Below are 24740 nucleotides of genomic sequence, written 5' to 3'. Positions count from 1 at the left end.
AACCCAAGGGAAGCCACACGTTTTTTTCAGCTTGGATGTGAAGTCCCACACATTTCCAACTATTCTCTGTCTGCCTTGTTTTCAAGGACTTCACAGAACATCCTTGTTGCAAGCTAGGTCAGGAGTCATAGAGATTGGCAGATTCCCGCTGATTTTCTGAAGCAGATGTGTAGTGTAGGGGTTCAGATATTGGATTAGGAGCAGAGAGACCCCGATTTTGGTTTAGTCTCAGCCTTGACAACTCACTACATGACTTTGGGTTAGCCTAGCCCAGGGGTAGGCAACCTTGGCTCTTTTATGACTCGTGGACTTCAACTCCCAGAATTCCTGAGCCAGCCACGCTGAGGAGAAATGGAGAGGTTTCCCTTCTGAACCATGCTGGCTCAGGAATTCTGGGAGTTGAAGTCCACGAGTCATAAAAGAGCCAAGGTTGCCTACCCCTGACCCCAGCCACTCTTTGTCAGCCCGAAACCGAAAGTGAGGTAGTGGTGAACTGCTGGATCAGGAATATGGGGATGTAGATTCTAGTTCCTTCTCAGCCACAGAAGCTCAGTGAGTGACTGGAGGCCAGTCCCTCTCTCTTGACCTAACCAGGTTGTGGTTATGTAGGAAAACAGGTGGAAGGAGCATCACTGCCACAGTGTTGAGCTCCTGTCTGAAAGCCAGGTTATAAATCAAATTTATAATCAGTCAATCAATATGTAGCACTGCCCTTGTGCAGGAGGTCGATCTGGGGAGCCTGTGGTATCTTCCAAGCTTCTTATAAGATTAGCAGTCTTAGGAGGTTTTATCTCCATTGGGTAAATCCGGTTCTGTACATTATAATCTTTACTATTTACCCCTGAGCAAAGTCAGAATTAGGAGTAAGCTAAACAAGCGGCAGTCTAGAGCAGCGGTCCCCAACCTTTCCAGCTTGGCAGCCCAATGAATGGCAGGTTCATACGCACTCGTGCAAGGCTCCATTTGTGCAAGCGGTGTGTGTGCGCACCATCCAGTCATGCACACGAGCAGAGGCTGCTTGAGCTCGCACACAAAGCTCCGCTCGTGCAAGTGACGGACACTTTGCGCTCATGCATGAAGCTTCACTCAGCGAGCAGAGGCCACTTGCGCAGAGGGCCCCTGTGCTCGTCCACAAAGCTCCATTCATGCGAATGGAGTTTTATGCGCGAGATCAAGTGCCCTCCGCTCGTGCAAGTGGAGCTTTGTGCACATACGCTTGCCCAGTTCTGCCGCAGCCCGGTTTTGAACAGGTCACGGCCTGGTAGTGGCCCGTGGCCCAGGGATTGGGGACCCCTGGTCTAGAACTCTCCATTTGAAAGGACATCTCAAAATGTCAGTGTTTTTAAGGCGCTGCATTCATTATAATGTCATATATATATATATATATATATGGAAGCTTCCGGAAACTAAACTTTCCAGTACAGCCCACTGCATGCCTGCAGGAGGTCACATGACACCCCCCCTCCATTGATGGTTTAAAATAGGCCATGTTTCTGCAGGCATTCACACCTTCTGTTTGGGAAGGCTCTTCCCCACCCATCAAGATTTATTATGCATCCTGGCAGCACCATTGCCAGCGTCAGCTCTTAGACGGCTTTATTCACTCTTTCCACTTGCCAAATGCAGCTTCTGCAGTTTCATTAACCTTAGGGATTCAACATGCTCAGATCTATCCTGCTAATGAGATACATAACACGTACATAGCAATGTTTCCCAACCTGTGGTCTTGTAGTACAGGTAGTCCTCGGCTTACAATCGTTCATTTAGTGACTGTTCGAAGTTACGACAGCACTGAAAAAAGTGACTTATGACAGTTTTTCCCTCCCACTGCGGCATCCCCAGGGTCACGTGATCAAATTCGGACACTTGGCAACTGACTCCTATTTGTGACAGTTTCAGTGTCCCAGGGTTATGTGATCCCCCTTTTGCGACCTTCTGACAAGCAAAGTCAGAAGGCAATTTGCCCGAAGGTTAAAATCCAGTGCAGGCAGCCCTCATCTTACACACCCCCAATGTTGCTAAGCAAGACGGTGTTTAAGCGAGTTTGGCCCAATTTTGCAACCATTTTTTCTCCCGTTGGTAAGTGAGTCGCTGCAGTGGTTAAACTAGCAACACGGTCACTAGCCAGATTGACTTAACAACTGCACGGATTCACTCAACAACGGCGGCAAGGAAGGTCGCAAAACCTGAGCGAAACTCACTTAGCCGTCTTGTTCAGCAACGGAAATTTGGGGGCCAGTTGTGGTCTTAAGTCGAGGACTGCCATTGTTGGATCTTAACCTTTAGGCAAATTAGAACTGAAGATGTTAGGAGAGTGACACGTTGAACAAGTCTACTCTACCTCCTTTGAAAGGGAATTAATTAATGTTTAGCATAGTTAGCATGCAAGATATTGTTTGGGCTGGTAAGTAGTAGGGAGAAACTCAGGAGTTGCTAGATCCCAGAAGGCCAGCCTCCTCAGTTGACCTGCTTCAGTAACCTGTAGAACACAGAACATAAAATCTTAGGACTGGACGGGACCTCAGAGATCTTTTAGTCCAAACCCCTACTCAAGTCTGTACAAACTACGTGTGGGAGAAAGAGATGGGCTCTGTAGTCTGTTAACGATGTGCTTCCTCTATGCAGGTACAATGGGAAGTGTTGGTTTTCCACTGAAATTATCAGCATGCATCCTGTTTTTCCTGATCCTGGAAAATTCCTACGTTGCTTGTGATAGTAAGTCTCGGGTTTTCTACCATGTGACCTTCCTAGAATGTGGATTTGCAATTTCAGTTTTCAGTGGGAGACACCCTCCTTAACTGATTAAAAATTAGAAAATTATCTGGACTCTGTCATCTGCAATTTGGTGTCAGTTGCTCCTAGTTGTATATTAAGAGCTTACATTTGCCAAAGCTAGACGAAAGGTGGTCCTCAATGTACGACCACAACTGAGCCCAACATTTCTGTTGCTAAGCAAGACAGGTCTTAAGTGAGTTTTGCCCTATTTCTTGCAACAATTGTTAAGTGAATCACTGCAGTTGTTCAGTTAGTAACACGGTTGTAAAGGGAATCTGGCTTCCCCATTGACTCTGCTTGTCAGAAGGTTGCAACCGTCATAAATTTCAGTGTGAAAAACAGTCATTAGTCGTTTCTTTTTTTTAGTGCCTCTGTAATTTCAAATGGTCACTAAATGAATGGTTGTAAGTCTAGGACTGCCTGTACTTTGAAGGAGTCAGTCCTGTCCTCGGGAACGGGTAGCAATATTGAATTCTCTCTTTTTATGGTGATCCACGAAATGAAAATTTAAACAAAGACAATGCTTCTTTGTGGGTGGGTGGTGGGTGGGTTGTGGTGGATTCATTTTGAACATCTGTGTTTTATCTTGAGGAAAGGAGTTTTCTCCATATCTTCAGTTCTTATATGTGAAGGGTTGGGAAAGCTGGTGAGGAACAGAATTAGAAAAACCCCTTTGCATGCCAGAAATATGGTTTAGGTCAGGGTTAGGCAACCTCGGCTCTTTTATGACTCATGGACTTCAACTCCCAGAATTCCTGAGCCAGCCATGCTGAGGGGAAAGGGAGAGTTTCCAAGCTGAGCAATGCTGGCTCAGGAATTCTGGGAGTTGAAGTCCATGAGTCATAAAAGAGCCTTGGTGGAGCAGTGGGCTAATGCCTCCTTAAGTAACACCAGCTGCCTGCAATTAGTGCAGGTTCGAGTCCCACCAGGCTGAAGGTTGACTCAGCCTTCCATCCTTCCGAGGTAGGTAAAATGAGGACCCAGATTGTTGGGGGCAATAAGCTGACTGTGTAATAATGCCGCTTGGGGGGGGCGAAAGCCCTAATAAGCAGGCATATACATAGAATGAAGGCTATTGCTAAGCACATTGGTTTGTGCTTAAATTGTAAGCCGCCCTGAGTCTTCGGAGAAGGGCGGGATATAAATAAGATTAAAATAAAAATAAAAAATAAAAGAGCCGAGGTTGCCTAACCCTGGTTTAGGTATTTATTTATTTATTTATTTATTTATTTATTTATTTATTTATTTATTTATTTATTTATTTATTTGGTTTATATACCGCCCTATTCCCAAAGGACTCAGGGCGGTTTACAAGTCAAAATTTAAAAACAATCCAATATAAAATTAAAATTAAATTAAATTAAGTCTAGCCGCAAAAATTAAATCACAATTGAAAAACATTAAACCCCTCAGTCCAGACCAGATAGCTCAAAGAGCCAGGTTTTTAGGTCCCGGCGAAATGAACTAAGGTCGGGGGCAGTCCAGAGTTCTGTTGGCAGTTGATTCCATAGGGCAGGCGCGCCCACAGAGAACGCCCTCCCCCTGGGGATCGCCCGTCGGCAATCCTTGACCGTCCGGTACCCTGAGGAGGCCCTCCCTGTGGGAGCGCACAGGACGATGGGAAATTGACGCTGGCAGCAGGTGTTCCCTTAGATAATCCGGGCCCATGCCATTTAGGGCTTTATAGGTCATCACCAGCACCTTGAATCTTACCCGGAGGGCAACCGGAAGCCAGTGCAGCTCGCGGAGAAGAGGTGTTACATGGGAGTATCGGGAGACTCCCATCACAACTCGCGCGGCTGCATTCTGCACCAGCTGAAGCCTCCGAGTGGTTCTCAGGGGCAGCCCCATGTAGAGAGCATTGCAGTAGTCTAGCCGGTATTGAATGGAAGCAGGAGTGTCTGCAGGAGGGGGTCAAAAAAGTCAAGATGGTGTCCATAATCATACACATGACACCCACACATAAAAAGGGGGCGGGGCTTTCATCACCTGGCTGGGTTGCCATCTTGCTTTTATGGACGCTCCTGCGAACACCCTTGAATGGAAGAAATACCTTGGGATGCTCTGGGCATTTGTTCCTTTCAATGTTTTCTTTAAAAGCCATTAAATTTCCCTTTTCTTTTTCTTTCTTGCAGATCACTGGTGTTATGACAAACCAGAGTGTGGTAAGCCATGGTTCCCCCCCCCCCTGATTCCAGAAACCTTCTCATTGTGGTAACCACAAGCCTTGTTGTTGGAGAGCCAATGTGATTTAGGCACACCTAAATTCAGCAATCCATTTAGGGCAGGGATGTCCAATCTTGGCAACTTTAAGGCCGGTGGACTTCAACTCCCAGAATTCCCCAGCTGGCTGGGGAATTCTGGGAATTGAAATCCACCGGTCTTAAAGTTGCCAAGGTTGGTCATCCCGATCTAGGGATTTTTTTAATTGAATCAGTGACCACCTTGAGTTTAATATTGGCTGTTATTATAATTAATTTACTGTTTATTTCCTCAACTGATGACACCTTGAAGAAGTCTACATCACAGTTTTTGTTAAAGGCTAGCGTTAGCATACGTTAGCAATAGCAATATGTTATATGCCTAATGGTATAAAGGTAGTGATAATTAAAACAACAGATCTTTTAAAAAATATTAACATGGGAAGGAAAAGGTAACAAGGAGTTTGAAGAAATGAACATACCCACCCACCCTCACACTGTTTTAAGTTTGAAAATCTCTGTAATTCCATATGTAGCAATCACAAGTGTGGTATCTGCCAATATAACCTTAGCAATCTTGAGGTTAAAATATGCTGAAACATGAGGAAGAATTTCTAAATGTTTTTTCTTTCAGGTCATTTGTGTGTGTGTGTGTGTGTGTGTGTGTGTGTGTGTGTGTGTGTGTATGTATATATATCCCAAAATTTCTGCTGCTAAGAGTTTTGCCCTATTTTATGACTTTTTGCCACAGTTTTTAAGTTAACTGTTAGTTGTAAGGTTGTTAAGTGAACGTGATTTCCCCATTGACTTTCCTTGCCAAAAGGTCACAAAAGGTGATCACATGACCCTGGACACTGCATCTGTCAAAAGTATGATTCAGTTGCCAAATGTCTGAATTTTGATCACATGACCATAGGGACCCTGCAACAGTTGTTGAGTGTGAAAAATGGTCATAAGTCCCTTTTTCAGTGCTGTTGTAACTTTGAATGGTCACTAACTGAACTGCTGTAAGTCAATCAAAATTTGGATGCTTGGCAACTGTCTCATATTTATGACAGTTGCAGTGTCCCTGGGGTCATGTGATCCCCTTTTGTGACTTTCTGAGAAACAGAGTCAGGGAGGAATCCAGATTCACTTAACAACCTTGTTATTAACTTAACAACTGCAGCAATTTACTTAACAACTGTGGCAAGAAAGGTCGTAAAATGGGGCAAACTCACTTAATAACTGTGTTGCTTAACAACAAACATTTTGGTCATAAGTCGAGGACTACCTGCATAGCTGCCCAACTCATAGATCGGTGACTCTTGGAGGTTTACAAGCGGGGTCTGCAACCTGTGGGCCACGGCCTACTAGTGGGCCGTGAGGGTTTTGCAACTGGGCCATGGAAACAGCCAGAGAACGCTTGCACACATCCTCACATGTGGGAGCAGTGGGCGAGCACATGTGTGCGTGCTCTGTTTACATGAGCAGCAGGTGCCCATGCACTCCCCTCATGCAAATAATGCTGCCCGTGTTTGTTGGCTGTTTTTGCAAACTATCCCCTCCCCACCAGGCCGGTCCGGAAAGCTGGAAATGTTGGGGAACTCTGGTTTACAAAATTTTAAAACTCCACCACATAATGAATACCCATAAATCACCCCCACCCCACTCACCATGGCAGAAACAACACAAACAAATCAGCCATTTCAACAGCTCCATTTCCATTTGTGGTCCCCAGGCCCACTGACAAAACTATGTTTTTAGGGTCTTTGAGAAAAGCAGAGGTTGAGGGCCAACCGTACCTCAGTGGGAATGATGCTCCACAAAGAAGGAGTCACCACTGTGAAGGCCCTTTTTGTGGTCCCACCAGATGACAATGCCTTATCGATGGGACCCACAACCTGCCTTGTCTTCCTGGCCTGGTGGGCCGGGTAGGTTTAATAAGAGAGCAGTGGTCCTTCAAATAACCTGACCCCAAGCCATGTAGGCCATTAAAATTGATAGCCGACACCTTGAATTTTACCTGGAAACTGACTGGGTAAATACATGCGTGCATACACATACCTGTTTGCCAAATTCTAGAAAAATGTTCTAATTGCAAAAAGGAAAAAAGAAAAGACCAAAAAAAATATGGAAGGGCTACATTATTATATTATTATCTAATATGATCATCTTTTTATTCTTTTTCTGCTAGGACCTAGCACTTGGGGAACTATTGGCTCCTGTGGTGGCACGAGACAATCTCCCATCAACATTGACACCAATGAAGCAATTTATGATTCTAGGCTTGGACCTATACGTTTCACCGGCTATGAAAATCGTAAATTCATCAAACAAATGAAGAATACAGGGTATCAGGGTACGTATTCATGGATTACCATCCATTGCTAAATGTATAAGAAGTTCCTCCACCTGGAGGAATATTTTTGACACCAAGGGTTCCCAGCCTTGGTAATTTCCAGATTGGTGGACTTCAACTCCCAAAATTCTCAGCAGTGGCCCTCCTGGCTGTGGCACTCTGGTAGTTGCCAAGGTTGAAAAACTTTGTGCTGCATCCCAGTGGTATATTCCTAGTAATAGCAATTCAGCTGGGTTGCAATGGCTACATGATCCTGTAAAGCTCGAGAATCCAGCTTGGTTTTTCAATTGGAATAATTGCTTCTATTTAGGCTAAGCTTACTGTGTGGTCTCCTTTCCACCAGGCTTGATAGTTGTGTTATGAGATGTGATGTGATTCATGAAGGCATAATAAAAAAAGTTTTAGGTAGGCAGCAATAATCTGCAGTTCATTCACTGAGATCTATGCTACAAATTCAATTATGCTACAAATTCAATAAATCATGCAGCCTGATTCAATTCCACGCAGACCCTAATTTTTGTTTTGGGGAAATAGTCATGTAGTGCCTCCTTATTGTCACGTGAACTCTAGATTCACATGAGGTGGAATAGAATCAGCCCCAACATCTGCCCTCTCCCTGGGTACCCCTCCCCCGAAAGGCTGCCACATCTGTCCTTTCATTCAAATCCATGATTTGGCTGTGATTCCAGTCTTCCTAAAATATGGAGTACTGTCTCAGATGTTGCCCAGATTTGGGCTGAAGGAATGATACGATCTGCACATTTGTGGCCTGAAAGAATTACACTGAAAGTGTCTCATTTGCTGAGGTGACCTTGACAACATTCAATTGGATCTCACTAAGTCAGAATTTGTCAACCTTGGCAACGTTAAGATGTGTGGACTTCAATTCCCAGAATTCCCCAGCCAGCATGGGAATTGGAGAACACATTACTTTCTGGCTGGGAAAATATATGTAAATGAAAGCGCAATCATCCAGGCCAAAAGTATGTAAAAAGATTAAATCATGGCAACTGGACTGTTTATTGAACCGAGATGTTTCGTTACTCATCCAAGTAACTTTTTCAGTTAGAAGAAAAAAAAATTTGGTTAGCCATAGAGTCAGAGAATCTTTGGAATGTACTAACTCTTGTAGGGGTTTCTCCCCCAAATGAAATGCAACGTGTAAATGAAGACTCAATCATCCAGGCCAAAAGTATGTTAAAAAGGTTAAATCATGGCAACTGGAACAAAGGCTGGGGAATTCTGGGAGCTGAAGTCCACACATCTTAACATCACCAAGGTTGAGGGTCTCCTGCCTGAGCAGGGGATTGGACTAGAAGACCTCAAGGTCCCTTCCAATTCTGCTTCTGCTCTAAGGAGAAGAAAAGTAAGTCGGGGGACATCCTGAGGGACATCCTATGGATGGCACCGAAATCTTCCTACCCCTTTTGATTCGAGTTTGGAGACAGGAGGAGCAGAAGCTCTTAGGACAGTGATCCTCTTTTCCCTTGCTGATTGCAATCTTCCGTTCTGCTCTGTAGAAAACAAAGGTCACTGATGGATCCCATCTTGCATAATTCCACCTCTTCATCTGCATGATTTGGATTCCATTTCTTGCAGTCATGTTAGCAGGTGCTACTCAGATGTGACAGGGAGGGTGAGAGAGAGAGAGAGAGACTTTGACACTTGTGAATGACATATTATTTCTCCTGTCTTGGGGCAATCCAGTTAATTGGATGTGCGTAATGGAAGGCTTGTGAAACTAGGTGCTGATATGGGTATCAGGTTGCAATTCTCCATTGGTTAGAACCTGCTTGTTAACTGTTACAAATGTAGGAATTGCAAAAAGGACTCCAGATGAGATCCAAAACAGCTAAGTTTGAGAGTTAACATTCATTCATTCATTCATTCATTCATTCATTCATTCATTCATTCATTTATGGCTGGCTGAGGAATTCTGGGAGTTGAAGTCCACAAGTCATAAAAGGGCCAAGTTTGAAGACCCCTGTCATAGATCATGAATCATAAGATATAACAAGTGATAAATCATAGTATACCAATGGGAGAAGGTTGTAGGAAAGATGAGAAGGTGAGAAAGGATGAGAAGATGAGAAAGATGAGTAGATGAGAAGCACTACAGCCTACTGCATGGGTCTTCAAACTTGACCCTTTTATGCCTTGTGGACCAACTCCCAGAATTCTTCACCCAGCATGCCTGGCTGAGGAATTCTGGGAGTTGAAGTCCACAAGTCATAAACGGGCCAGGTTTGAAGATCCCTGGCCTACTGTATGGGTAAATATCTTTAGGTCTAAGAGAGGGGTGTCAAACTGCCGGCCCGCGGGCCAGACGCGTCACGTGGAAGCCACGCCCACCCCATTGCCAGCAATGGCAAAACTGTCCCGATACGTTGCACGACGTACGTGACGTCGCAAGTATGACATGTCTGGTGTAAGACAATGCTGTGGGAGTTAGGTGTTTACCAGAGTGATGGCATGGGGGTGGGGGAAACTATCTTTGTGTCTAATTATTTTGGCATGCAATGCCCTATAGTGGCATCCTGAGGGGAGAAGTTGAAACAGTTTATGTCCAAAATGTGAGAGGTCTGTAGATATTTTCTTAGCCCTCTTTCTACTTCATGCGGTATACAAATCCTCAGTGGAAGGCAAGCTGGTTGCAGTTGTTTTTTCTGCAGTCCCTAATTATCCGTTCAGGTTTGTACCCGTCCTGTTTGGTTGCTGTACCAAACCAGACAGTTGCTGAGGTACAATGACAGACTCAATAATTCCTCTGTAGACCTGTATCAGCAGATCCTTGGGCAATCTGAGTTTTCTGAGTTGATGCAGGAAGAACATTCTTTGTTGTGCCTTTTAAAATAATGGTTCCAATGTGAGGTGAGGGACGCGGTGGCTCAGTGGGTTAGGACGCTGAGCTTGTCGATCAGATGGTCGGCAGTTTGGCGGGTCGAATCCCGAGTGCCGCGTAACAGAGTGAGCGCCTGTTACTCGTCCCAGCTTCTGCCAACCTAGCAGTTCGAAAGCACGTAAAAATGCAAGTAGAAAAATAGGGACCACTACGGTGGGAAGGTAACAGCGTTCCGTGCGCCTTTGGCGTCTAGTCATGCCGGCCACGTGACCACGGAGACGTCCTCGGACAAGCGCTGGCTCTTCGGCTTTGAAACGGAGATGAGCACCGGCCCCTAGAGTTGAAAACGACTAGCACGCCTAATTGCTTGTTAGTCAAGGACCCATCAAGACATTTTTTCTTAATTTTGTTTTCATTCTGTTGCAGCTCAGATAACTTTTCATCCCAATGCAACAATCTCTAGTCCCAGCTTACCAGCAGTGTATTTCCTGGTCAGCGCCCACTGGCATTGGGGCACCCAAAATACCAGTGGCGCAGAGCACACAATCAATGGCTACCGCTGTGCCATGGAGGTAATCAATTCAGGGTGCTGGCAAAAATAACATTACTAAGAGATGAATGTTTGGCTTGATGGTAGGAGAATACAGGTAATTCTCAAGTTATGACCACAATCTGAGACCAGAATTTCTGTTGCTTAGCAAAGCGATTGTTAAGTGGATCTCACCTGATGTGATGACCTTTTTTGACCTTTCGTTAAGTGATAGCAATAGCACTTAGGCTTATATACCGCTTCACAGTTCTTTACAGGGACGCGGTGGCTCAGTGGGTTAGGACGCTGAGCTTGTCGATCAGAAGGTCGGCAGTTTGGCGGGTCGAATCCTGAGTGCCGCGTAACAGAGTGAGCGCCTGTTACTCATCCCAGCTTCTGCCAACCTAGCAGTTCGAAAGCACGTAAAAATGCAAGTAGAAAAATAGGGGCCACTATGGTGGGAAGGTAACAGCGTTCCGTGCGCCTTTGGCATATAGTCATGCCGGCCCCATGACCACAGAGACGTCCTCGGACAAGCGCTGGCTCTTCGGCTTTGAAAGGAGATGAGCACTGGCCCCTAGAGTTGGAAACGACTAGTACACATGTGCGGGGGAACTATAACATTTTACCTTACAGTTCTTTACAGTTTGCAGTGACAGCATATTGCCCCCAACAATCTGGGTCCTCCTTTTATTGACCTTGGAAAGGTAGAAGCCTGGTGAGATTCGAACTGCTGCCAGCCAGCAGTCGTAGCCCTGCAGTACTGCATTCTAACCATTGCACCACCACGGCTCAAGTAGTTCGCTGCAGTTAAGTGACTCTTTCTGTCTTTAAGTGAATCCAGCTTCCTGCATTGACTTTGCTTGTCAGAAGCCAATTGGGAAGGTCACAAATGGAGATCACAGGACTTCAGGATGTTGCAGCTGTTATACTGTAAATACATGCTGGTTGTCAAGTGCCCAAATTTTGATCAGGTGACTGTGTGGGTGATGATTGTAGGTGTGAGGACCAGTTGTAAGTTACATTTTTCAGTGACTTTGTCACTTTGAATGGTCACAAAGAAAATGGTTGTAAGTCAAGGGCTACCTGAATGTCTATGGAGATTCTCAGTCATCCAAGCCTTGGTTGTTTCAAAGACGCTTTTTCCAGAGGCAACTGGACGTTCTTGTTTCTCTTTGAAGACGTTTCGATTTTCATCTAAGCAGCTTCTTCATGTCTGTCAGAATGGTGGGGAAGTAGCCTTAATGACTCCCAGAAAGAGTGCTAATGACCAGATGCCTGCAAGGAATATAAATCCTTCCATTCTCTACCATTCAGTCAGAACTGAACAAGCTTCTTGGATGAGAAGCGAAACATCTTCAAGGAAAAACGAAGAAAACCCAGTTGCCTCTTGAAGAAGCACCTTTGGGACAATCTGTAGTGCTGATTACTTGACCAGTTAAGATCAACTTACTATTCTGCAACCAGAATCTTTAACTTTGCTTTCTGCACTTCTACTTTGGCAGCTTTTTTTCATAAGCTATTATGTATGTTGCTGATAGTCCTCAGGGGAAGGATGAAAAAATCAGTAACGGGAGGTGCAAAGTCTTTTCAGAATAGATTACTTGTTAAAAAGAGAATACAACTACTCTCCTCATCACAACTATCTTAAGAGAACAAGTGGGAACTACAAGAGCCTTGGTGGAGCAGTGGGCTAATGCCTCCTTAAGTAACACCAGCTGCCCGCAATTAGTGCAGGTTCGCATCCCACCAGGCTCAAGGTTGACTCAGCCTTCCATCCTTCCGAGGTAGGTAAAATGAGGACCCAGATTGTTGGGGGCAATTAAGCTGACTTTGTAATAATGCCACTTGGGGTGTGTGTGAAAGCCCTAATAAGCAGGCATATACATAGAATGAAGGCTACTGCTAAGTTTGTAAGCCGCCCTGAGTCTTCGGAGAAGGGCGGGATATAAATGGAATTAAAAAAATAAAAATAAAATAAAAGTAGCCAACCACTGAGCTTTATAGATTCTCTCTCTCTCTCTCTCTCTCTCTCTCTCTCTCTCTCTCTCTCTCTCTCTCTCTCTCTCTCTCTCTCTCTCTCTCTCTCTCTCTCTGTGTGTGTGTGTGTGTGTAGGATAGGATGGAATGATTGGCTGGGGAATTCTGGGAGTTAAAATCCACATGTCTTAAAATTGCCCGGGTTGAGGAAAACTGTTTTATACAGACAGTCCTCAGTTTATGATCACAACTGAGCCCAACCTTTTCCCTGCTAAGCGACACAGTTGCTAGGTGAGTTTTGCCCAATTTTATGACCTTTCTTGCCACTGCTGTTAATTGACTCACTGCATTTGTTGAGCTAGTAGCAGGGGGTTGTTAAGTCAATCTGGCTTCCCCATTGATTTTGCTTGTCAGAAGGTTGCAAAATGTGATCACATGACCCCGGGACACTGCAACCGTCACAAACAGGAGCCAGTTGCCAAGCGTCTGAATGTGACCGTGGGGAACACTGCAAAGGTCGTAAATGTGAAAAACGGTCACAAGTCACTTTTGTCAGTGCCATTGTGACTTCTAATGGTCGCTAAGCAAACGGTTGTGAGTCGAGGGCTACCTGCATTGTTAACGCTCTGTTTAAAATGTTGGTGCTGATGCTCATTCTCCATCCTTGCACCAGATGCACCTGGTTCACACTAAAAACAACATGAGTTTAGAAGATGCGAAGAAGGAGCCTGACGGATTGGTTGTCCTGGCATTTTTAATAGAGGTAAGCAGTGCAAATGGTTGGTCAGGAGGAATGCCAATCCAACACTGCATTGGTCCAAGAGTATCTGTCCCTCGGGCAGCCTAGGGTGGGCACCTTCCAAATAGGATGGGGATTTGATACATTCAGAGAGAATTCCATACACCACACCTACCATTTATTCTCTGGGTTAATTTGTATGGACTCCTAGTTACTGAGGTCCACTGCCCATCATGAGTTAAAAGCTTTCATAGAACTGGTTTGGGTTAGATAAACCCTGGATAGACCAGGACATCAGCTTTAGTTGTCCTCATGTCACATTCCCTACTAATAGAAAGAATTGTGTTGGTTAGTTTGGACACATGTTGACAATTATAATACATGTGTCTGTCAACCCTTTGAGGTAGTCCGGAGAAGAAACACAAATGGCTAGTTTAATGTGAGTTGTGCCAGGGGTGGGGGGCAGGGGCTTATTATTTTATTTTTCCTCTTGTTATTTTATTTTAAGAAAACCAAGATCATGGCATCTGTCTCTCTCAATTCCTAGGAAACAGATGGGGAAGTAATGGAGGTAGTGACAGATTTTATTTTCCTGGGCTCCAAGATCACTGCAAATGGGGACTGTAGCCAAGAAATCAAAAGACGCTTGCTCCTCAGGAGGAAAGCCATGGCAAATCTAGACAGCACACTAACAAGCAGAGACATCACCCTGTTAACAAAAGTGTGTATAGTCAAGGCTATGGTCTTCACAGTTGCAATGTATGGCAGTGAAAGTTGGACCATAAGAAAGGCTGAGCGCCAAAGAATTGAGGCCTTTGAACTATGGAGCTGGAGAAGACTCCTGCGAGTCCCTTGGACTGCAAGGTGATCAAACCGGTTAGTCCTAGAGGAGATCAACCCTGACTGCTCTTTAGAAGGCCAGATCCTGAAGCTGAAACTCAAATCCTTTGGCCACCTAATGAGAAGGAAGGACTCACTGGAGAAGAGCCTAATGCTGGGAAAGATTGAGGGCAAGAGAAGAAGGGGACGACAGAGAATGAGGTGGCTGGATGGAGTCACTGAAGCAGTAGGCGTGATCTTAAATGGACTCCAGAAGATGGTAGAGGACAGGAAGGCCTGGAGGAACTTTGTCCATGGAGTCGCGATGGGTCAGACATGACTTCGTAGCTAACAACATTTTTTTTTATAGGGTGTTTTTTTAATTGATGTAAGCCACACTGAGTCTCTGTGTGCAAGTAGGCGGCAATACAAATGTTCTAAATAAAATAAACAATAAATAAAAAATGAGTACAACCTCTATATTTATTGCAAGATTACATTAACAGAATCTTGCAAGGCTGAAAACATGGCTCCCCTCCTCCCCTTTTTACTCTCTGGAAAACTAGAGAGGGTCTTTTTCGAAAAGCTTTCTATGCCCTCTCTCCACCCAAGGGCTGAGATATTTTTTTTACATGATGCTTGCCCAATCTGTGGCTCTCTCTTCTGTTTCCCAAGTTCATTTTCACACTCCGGGTAGTCCTCAACTTACGACCACAACAGAGCCCAAAATTTCCATCGCTAAGCAAGGCAGTGGTTAAGTGAGTCATACCTCAGTTTATGATCTTGGCCACAGTTGCTGAGCAAATCACTGCCGTCGTTAAATGAATCATGTGGTTATTAAACAAGCCTGGCTTCCCCCTTTGACTTTGCCTGTCAGAAGGCAGCTGGGAAGATTGCAGATGGCAATCACATGACCCTGGGACAGTGCAAGCATCATAAATACTTGCCAGTTGCTAAGCAACCAAATTTTGATGACATGACCATGGGCACTCTGCAACAGTTGTAAATGTGAGAATCGGTCATATGTCACTTTTTTCAGTGCCATTGTCGCTGTATAGGGTGTATAGGGTATAGGGTCTCCTGCTTGAGTGGGGGGTTGGACTAGAACAGGGCTTTTCAACCAGTAGTACAGATACCACCTGTGGTACATTGGCACCTGGCAGGTTGTATGCAGCCATCCTAGAAAAGTGGTAGCGGGGGAGGGGAATGAGCTGAACCGGTGGCAGCACTGCACAAGCCTGAGCAAAAGATGGCTGGAGCTGCAGGGCTGTCAGGGCTCAGCGGAAGCGCCAGGATCAGCTCCAGGCTCCACCTGGAGCTCAGCGCTGATCCTGGCGCTTCTGCTCAGCCCAGAAGAAGCGCCGATCAGCTAGAATGTTGCAGCATCTCTCGTGATTTACATTCAGATGCTTGGCAACTGATTCATATTTATGACGGTCACAGTGTCCCAGGGTCATGTGAAGTGACCAAAACCTGCTGCAACCACCCAGCAGACAGGGGAATAAAAACCGAACACCCCCCCACCCCACCCCCGCTGCCAGTCCTCAACAGAAATGCCCACAACAATGAAAATCTCGGACAGGAGGAAGAGCGCTGCCAGGCGGGCAGGCAGGTGTCTTGCTCGGCTGTGGCTTGGGGGGGGCACTTTTTTCAGTGCCATTGTAACTTCGAACAGTCACCAAGCGAACTGTTGTAAGTCGAGGACTACCTGTACTTCATCACTTTTTTCCTTTTTTTTTTTTGGTCATCAAGTTTTTGATACCTTGCTAGGCGACTGGTGGTACTCGGATGTTGCCATATCCTAAAAGTGGTACAATGGGTGAAAAGGTTGAAAAGCCCTGGACTAGAAGACCTCCAAGGTCCCTTTCAGCTCTATTCTGATTGATTGGTCACTAAAAGAATAGTTGTAAGTCAGAGACTATATATAGACATAAATGCAACTGTAACCCACTTTTGCGCCAGGCACATTCATGCTATTCTCTGCAAGCTGGCATCTCTAATTTAAGATGTAATTTAATTTAGAGACTATTTTGCACGCTAAGCGACTATTCCCTGCATCCCACCAACTAATATATACTGTACTGTTTTCTTTCAATTTGCTACAGATATCCGAAAAGTCTAATTATATCACCCCATGGACCACTGTAGGCAATCTTCTCCGAAAAATCCCAGAGAAAGGTGAGTCTCTGGATCTCCCCTCCCCCAACCCCCCCCCCCCCAGTCCCACCCACTTCCCTAAAATAAAAATGAGGTGATGTTGTACTTGTCTCTTTTTTCTGGTTTTTCAGGTAATACTTGGGATCTGAATGGGGAATTCTCTATGGGTGGCTTATTGAAGACGGCAGATTTAAGCACGTATATCCGCTACAGAGGTTCTCTCACTTCTCCAGACTGTGAAGAGGTTGTGATCTGGATTGTGTTTCTAGAACCCCTTTGGGTTTCTTACCGTGTGGTGAGTGGATAAGGTCTGATTCATCTCAGCTTTCAGGAATGGATTCTCTGGAAATAGACTGGCCCTTATTAGAGTCAGCTGATCCTCAAATGCTCAGATTCCTGAGTTGGTCGCAAAACCGCTATAGATTAGGACAGCGTTGCTATAAGCAAATACTGTAGATCTACTTTTGCATTTAGAGCTGGCCCTGTCAGAAGGCAAAGAAGTGGCAGATACTGATGAGGCAGATAATGATGGGGGTGGGGGGGGCAAGAGAAGCATTAAAAGCATTATAAGCCTTAAACTTATAACAGGTTATTTTATGACTGTTCAAAGCTGTGAGGGCCTCTGAAAGGTGCTTATGGCTTGTGAAGCACTTCCGAGCGTGGTAAAAATGGTTGCAAAACAACCACCCTCAGGGTCACGTGACTGCATTTCAGACGCTTGGCAACTGCTCACACTTATGACTGGCTGCAGCATCCCGCGGGCACATGTCCATTATTTTTGGATGTTTTTGCCAGTTTCGGGAGAATGGATTTGCTTAATGATCCTAGGGATTCGTTTAAATCAGCCCTGTAAAAACGGACCAAAAAAATGGATCTGTTCACGTAGGTGCCTTGAATTATGACTGCAGTGACTTATGACCTGAATTGCAGTCCCAATTGTGATCATAAGTTGAGGACCATCTGGAGGCTTATACTATATGCCAGTCTGCCCTTTTAAATACTAATCCACATTGCCCTTAAGTATGGCAAAGTATGACAGCTCTCTTATTGCTAGTTTGGAGATCAGATTTAACTCCTCACGAGTTAAATATGTACATGAAAATAAGGGGGAATCTGGTTCTCCTTTACCTCAGATACTAAAATGCTTGTCCAGCTATCTCAGATAATTAGATTTTCAGGTCTAGCAGACACTTGTGCTAGAGTGTCTGCTAGACACTCTAGCACAAGTGGAAGTGACAACTCAAAATCCAAGGTGAGGAAGGATCTGAGGAACCGAAGGAGGTAGAAGAAATGCAGGTAGTCCTTGAGTTACAACCACAACAGAGCCTCAAACTTCCATTGCAAAGTAAAAGTAAGACAGTTGCTAAGTGAATTTTGCCGCAGTTGTTAACTGACTCACTGCAGTTGTTGAGTTAGTAACATGGTTGTTAAGTGAATCTGGCTTCCCTGTTGACTTTGCTTGTCAGAAGGTCGAAAAAGGGGATCACACATGACCCTGGGAGACTGCAACCGTCATAAATGGGAGCCAGTTGCCAAGCAGCTGAATTTTGATCACGTGACCCTGGGGGATGCTGCCACGGTTGTAAATGTGAAAAACATTTATAACCTTTTTTCAGGGCTGTTATAACTTCAGTCACTAAACAAAAGGCTGTAAGTTGAGGACTCTCTGTACATCTGTAGCAGGGAAGTAATGGGGTTGTGCAGTGCAAAATGCTTCACAGAGTACCAGGGGTGGGGAACCTTGGCTCTTTTATGACTTGTGGACTTCAACTCCCAGAATTCCAGAGCCAGGTAGATGAAGTAACTTTTCACTTTTTGCTGTCTTCTCCCTTCTTCTTCTTCTCCTCTCCTGCCATTGGTTTTTCCCCCCTCTCTTTTTTCCAGATTAAAATAATGACAAATTCACTATATTTTACCACCGCTGAGGAGAAAAGGCGTATGCAAAACAATTTCCGCCCTGTGCAGCCGTTGAACGGTCGAAATGTCTATTACTACCAGGAACATAAAACACTGAGTTATTGCATGAAAAGGTGCTTTAGCATAATATTTTGAAGAGGACTTCAGATCCCCCTGAAGAAGACCTGGTCTTCACATCTTGAATGTTGTGAGTCTAATTTTGCACAACATTAAATGAATGCAGTAATATCCACAAAATGTTTGTTGTGGTTTTTCAAGAAAATGTGCATTTATTACTCTATATATTTGGTAGATACGAACTCGCACCATGTCAGCCTATCTCCATCTCGAGACTCTACCATGAGACTTAGTAGGAACTGAACATAAATGTTATGTATTAGGCTTTATTGGAACACCTAAAGCTTGTATAAGAGTCACCACCAGGAGGCGTTGAACTGTAACTGTTTTGGCGGGAAGCATTTTTGGCGGGAAACAGAGGTTCAATCCGATTGGTTGGTTGAGTACCTGGCCAGGTATATATAAGAGTGCAGTTAGCCCCTATTCCCCAGTACAGTCACTTCTACCAAATAAAGAGCTGTTATGTTGTACTCATCGTCTCGGCGTCCTTCCTGCTCTCCAGAACCCACTATACAACAATAAATATTTTTGAAAAGAGGTTTAGGATGTAGTAGACCTTTACCTACTCTGGCTTCAAAGGCATCTAAAATATAGTGTTTTCTAATCAAAAATGGCCATTAATTCAAATCTAAGGTAAGATGCCATAAGATTCTTCTGAGAGTGTCTTCCAGGTCCTTCTAATCTAGAAATTAGGGGATATGTACAATACAGATAGTCCTCATATAGCGACTGTCTCATATAGCAACTTCACAGTTAGGATGGTGATAAAAAATGTAACTTTGTGACTCCTCATTTATAACCTTCACAGATATGTAAAGCAAAGGAAAGCAGAAAGAAGATCATAAACACATTTGCCATTTTAATTAAAGGCCGCTTAGCTTATTGGCTCCAATGTTGATCTCGATTGTGGTTGCTAAACGAGGACTTCCTGTACAGTATTCCAGCGAGCCACCCTTATGGCGACACAATTAACAGGTTGACCTAAGTTCAGGTCAAGACCAGGTTTAAATCACCACTCAGTCACAAGGTTTATTAGATAATTACAGGTTGCTGACTATCCACACCTAACTTACCACACAAAGTTAATCATGAGGACACAGAGGTTGGAATGGAAACAGATACGGTACAAAATGCTGATCTTGCTGGAAAAAAAAGATGAGATAAATATACAATCTCTAAAGACAATAGCCATCCCAACAGCTTCAGGGGATATTAAAAAAGATTGAATCATAGTAAGAAAATATGATCGACTGAAAGGACATATCTTTTTAGAATAGAATAGAATTAGAATTCTTTATTGGCCAAGTGTGACTGGACACACAAGGAATTTGTCTCCGGTCCATAAGCCCTCAGCGTAATACAAGCAACAAGTGATAAATTGTGATCATAATAATCATAAAATAGATTCATCATAAATCATAAGGTACAACACTCAGTGATAGTCACACAGTATACTACATAAGCAGTCAACGTAAAGCATACTAGGATACTAAATAAAACAATTAATATAAATCATAAGACATAAGCAACAAAGTTATAGTCATAAGACGATAAGGAGATAGGTAATAGGAAAGATGAGAAGAATAATAGTAATACAGACTTACTAGGTAGTTTGACAGTGTAGTTATTTAGCAGAGTGATGGCATGGGGGAAAACCTGTTTTGTGTCTAGTTGTACTGGCATGCAATGCCCTGTAGCATCGTCTTGAGGGGAGAACTTTTAACAGTTTATGTCCAGGATATGAGGGTTCTGTAGATATTTTCTCAGCCCTCTTTCTGGCTCGTGCAGTATACAGGCCCCGAATGGAAGGCAGGTTTGTAGTAGTTATATGAAGCCACTGGGTGAGATCATCCCTGATTTCGGGGTAAGGTATCATCAATATGCTGATGATACCCAGCTTTTCATCTCTACCCCGAACCAACCCAGTGATGCCCTTGACGTGATGTCCCGTTGCCTGGAAGCGGTACGAATCTGGATGGGGAAGAACAGGCTCCAACTCAACCCGGCCAAGACCGAGTGGCTTTACGTACCAGCATCTCGTGTAGTCCAGGATGTTCCATCTTTGGTTATGGGGGGAGAGGTGTTACCTCCCGTTGAGAGGGCGCGCAACTTAGGTGTCCTCCTGGATGCACGACTCAGTTTAGAAGATCATATAGGAGTCGTGGCCAGGGGGGCATTTTCCCAGGTTCGCCTGGTGCGCCAGTTGCGCCCCTATCTGGACCAAGATGCTTTATGTACGGTCACTCATGCGCTCGTTACCTCCCGTGTTGATTACTGCAATGCTCTCTACATGGGGCTGCCCTTGAAGACCACCCAAAGACTTCAGCTGGTGCAGAATGCGGCCGTGTGGGTTGTGATGGGAGCATCCCGATACTCCCATATTACACCCCTCCTGCATGATCTGCATTGGTTACCAGTTGCCCTCCAGGTGAGATTTAAGGTGCTGGTTCTTACCTATAAAGCCCTACATGGCTTAGGCCCGGGATACCTGCAGGACCGTCTGCTGCCAGGAACAACTTCCCATCGCCCTGTGCGCTCACACAGAGAGGGCCTCCTCAGGGTGCTGTCGGCCAGACAATGTCGGCTGGCGACCCCCAGAGGGAGGGCCTTCTCTGTGCGGGCACCTGCCCTGTGGAATCAGCTTCCCTTGGAGCTCCGGATGACCCCAGACCTCCGGTCTTTTCATCGTGACCTTAAGACATTTCTTTTCCAACAGGCCGACCTGGACTGATGATAAGGGGTTTTTAATATGGTTTTAAGGTTTTATTGGTTGTAGTTGGGGCTATAGATATAGTTTAATTTTTAATATTTGTATTTTTACTTGTATTTTACTGTTGTTAGCCGCCCTGAGTCCTTCGGGAGATAGGGCGGCATATAAGTCCCATTAAATAAATAAAATAAATAAGTTGTTTTTTCTGTGGTTCTAACTATCAATTGAAATCTGTGTCTGTCTTGAGATATCTTCCCTGAGCTGTTGTCCCAAATACGTTCATCGTAAGCTATACACAACCAGACAAACTACATACATTCACAGACCCATCCTGACGAGCTGATTGCTGAATACGTTCATCTTCTAAGGACCCAATTGGACACTACGAGAAGTCCTCAACTTACAGCCCTTCATTTAGCAATGGTTCTAAGTTAGGGTGGCACTGAAAAAAGGGACGTATGACCATTCCTCGTACTTACGACTGTCGTAGCATCCCCAGGGTCAGTGGTCAAAATTCAGGCCCTTGATAACTGGCATGAATTTTTGATGGTCACAAGGTCCCGGGGTCACGTGATCACCACTTGCAACCTTCCCAGCTGGCGTCTGACAAGCAAAGTCACTTAACAATTGACATTGATTTGCTTAACAACCATAGCAAAAAAGATTGTACTAATATCAAGCATGTCTCCCTTAACGACCAATTTGCTTAGCAATGGAAATTCTGGTGCCAACTATGGTCATTAATGAAGGACTAATAGTATATTTGTTAAAAGCTTGTTGCTGTATTGTTTTGTTTTCTTTTGTTTAAAAAAAATAGCCTGTGGCATGAAGGGCCATGGGTTATGATTGTGGTATTCAGAAGGAGAAAACCTCATTTCTTTGTTCCCATCACTGTCCCGATCTGAATTACTGCCTTCTCCTGCATTTAATTATTTCAAAACAACAGTAAAAATTGTCCCTACGTGACAATCACCATCTGGCTTGGCATGGTCACATTTTAGTCACAAGATCCTGACAAAGCTGTTTTCATTTTGTGAATCCCCAAGGAGAGTAACATTCTTTAAAATTTCCACATAAAAAGGGTTGTTTTTTTCCCTCCCCCACACACCTCTGAGGAACAACTGGTAGCAGAAAATTACATTGGCTTCAGCTTTAGTTATATTTTCTGCAGTTCACAAATTCAGCTTTACAGCAAAAAGAAACCAGTTCCCATCAAGATGGGAAGTTAGTTATGGGGGTGATAATTCCCTTCCCTTTTTATTCAACAAAGATCTTGGTCTGCTGTTCTGCAAGACTGTTATTGTCTATTGTCCAATAACAGGAGAATCAAGCTGGGGGCTTTATCATAGGTATTTTGATTACTCTCTACACGTTGGGGCTCATCCATACATCCTGCTTGCCTAAGGAGAAGGTCCTCCACTAACCATGTCTAGAGGTGACATGCAAGCATATATCCTGCATCCGACTCCAGCCTCCGGTGAAGGCAATTTCTGCCTAACTTCTCTTGCTCCAGACCAAAAGCAGGTTTTGCTACCTTTGCCAGCACAAACTTGGTACAATGTGGTCTGCCAACTGAGCCACCCTGCCTTGCTGGCAAACATCTCAGTTCTTCATTACGGCAGGAACAGATCCTTCCTTCTGGTCACATCTTCAATAATAATAATAATAATAATAATAATAATAATAATAATAATAATAATAATAATAATAATAATAATAATAATAATGATGATGATGATGATGATGATGATGATGATGATGATGATGTTGGAAGGGACCTTGGAGGTCATCTAGTCCAACCCCCTGCTCAGGCAGGAAACCCTATACCACAGGTCTGCAACCCGCGGCTCTGGAGCCGCATGCGGCTCTTTCAGCCGTCTCCTGTGGCTCCCAGTCCTCTGCCATGTGCAGTCCAAAAAAAAAAAAAAGTGGGACTAAAAAAGTTCAACCAATCAATTCAAATATGCAGGGTAGGTACATATCTTGCCTTGGCTCCACTCTTCAGTCCAACCCTGTTCTGCGCATGTGCGCATGTACGCCCGTGCGCACACATTTTTTGCGGCTCCCAGTTTTTCCTTTTGTGAGGGAACCGGTTCTGAGTGGCTCTTTCACTGTTTCAGGTTGCTGACCCCTGACCTATACCATTTCAGACAAATGGCTGTCCAGTCTCTTCTTAAAAACTTCCAGTGTTGGAGCATTCACCACTTCTGGAGGCAGGTTGTTCCACTGGTTAATTGTTCTAACTCTATGTCCATCTCCTCCAGGGCTGAACATCTTTCTTTTTTTAAAAAACAACCAGATTCATCTAACTTTCTGTTACTTTCTTCTATTTCCCTGATAAAAGGGTGACGGGCAAACTTTCTATCTGCACCCAGGTGAAATTCGTAAGGAGTCTGCTCGTTTCCTTTTTTAACCCAAAGAAAGGTGAAAAGAGCCTGATGGTAGCAGGAAGAGGGGTGGGGCTCTCTGAGTAATGTTTTCAAGTAGTTAGGAGTTCCTTTGATTGATGTATCTAGTTCGGATGTGAATCTGAACTCCAGTGACTTGCAAATTCATCCTAACGTAACAGCCACACCTCCTGAATATGATGAGCATTAACAAGATCATACTCAAAGTTTTATGGGAGGCAATGAAATGTTACATGGCACATATAAAGTGTCTGAGCACGCGTGCTATATTATAAATGAGTCAGATGATGTCAACCAAAGGAAAAAAAACCTCATTCCAACCCAATACAGTCGTACCTCGGTACTCAGCAGCTCTCAAACTGATCAAATTTAGTACTCAATGCATTTTTTGTCCCTGTACTTATCGTTTGTTTGGTACTCAACACACAAGCTAGAACTTGTTGATGTCGGCTTCCTTGTGACTCACTACCTTATTCCTTATGGGAAAAATTTGTTTGGTACTCATTGTTTTTTGTACTCCCGAAACCAATGAAGGACGAGTAGCAAGATACCACTGTATGTCTGAAATTGAATAAAATGATTCTCTAATTTTCTAATTTGCTCTCTTTCCCTCTCTTTGGGTGAGATGCCTCTCCTTGTGTACTTAAACAAAGAAATACAGATTGTCCTCCATCTATGGCCATTCATATAGTGACCGTTTGAAGCTAGAGTGACGCTGTAAAAAAGTGACTTATTGTGACAGTTTTTCACACTTAAAGACTGTGGCAGCATCTTTGCGGCCACGTGATCAAAATTTGGATGTTTGGCAACTGGCATTTATTTGCAGTGTCCCGGGGTCATGGGATCGCTTTTTGAGACCTTCTGACAAGCAAAGTCAATGGGGAACCCAGATTCTCTTAACGGCTGTGTACTAACTTTAATAACTGTGGCAAAAATGGTCATAAAATGGGCAAAATTCATTTAGCAAGTGTTTTGCTTATCAATGGAAATTTTGTGGTAAGAATAAATAGAATAGAATAGAATAGAATAGAATAGAATAGAATAGAATAGAATAGAATAGAATAGAATAGAAGCTGGAAGGGACCTTGGAGGTCTTCTAGTCCAGCCCCGTTTGAGCAGGAGAACCTATACCATCTCAGACAGGTGACTGTCTAGCCTCTTTTTAAAAAATCTCCAGTGATGGAGCGTCCACGATTTCTGGGGGT

General features: G+C 44.2%; 1 protein-coding gene across 1 annotated transcript; it reads left to right on the top strand.

The window, feature by feature from the left end:
- Positions 1-1070: 1070 nt before the first annotated feature.
- LOC308676282 (carbonic anhydrase 4-like) lies at positions 1071-16690 on the top strand (the record flags this gene model as incomplete). The annotated part of the gene is made up of 8 exons (XM_081342095.1): positions 1071-1194; positions 2626-2715; positions 4911-4940; positions 7153-7317; positions 10586-10731; positions 13342-13431; positions 16332-16404; positions 16515-16690. The coding sequence occupies 8 exons, from the start codon at positions 1071-1073 to the stop codon at positions 16688-16690; spliced, it is 894 nt and encodes a 297-aa protein (XP_081198221.1).
- Positions 16691-24740: the final 8050 nt, after the last annotated feature.

Source organism: Vipera berus, assembly GCF_964194415.1.
Source record: "Vipera berus genome assembly, chromosome: W".
NCBI lineage: Eukaryota > Metazoa > Chordata > Lepidosauria > Squamata > Viperidae > Vipera > Vipera berus.
This window is presented reverse-complemented; position numbering and strand designations above follow the sequence as displayed.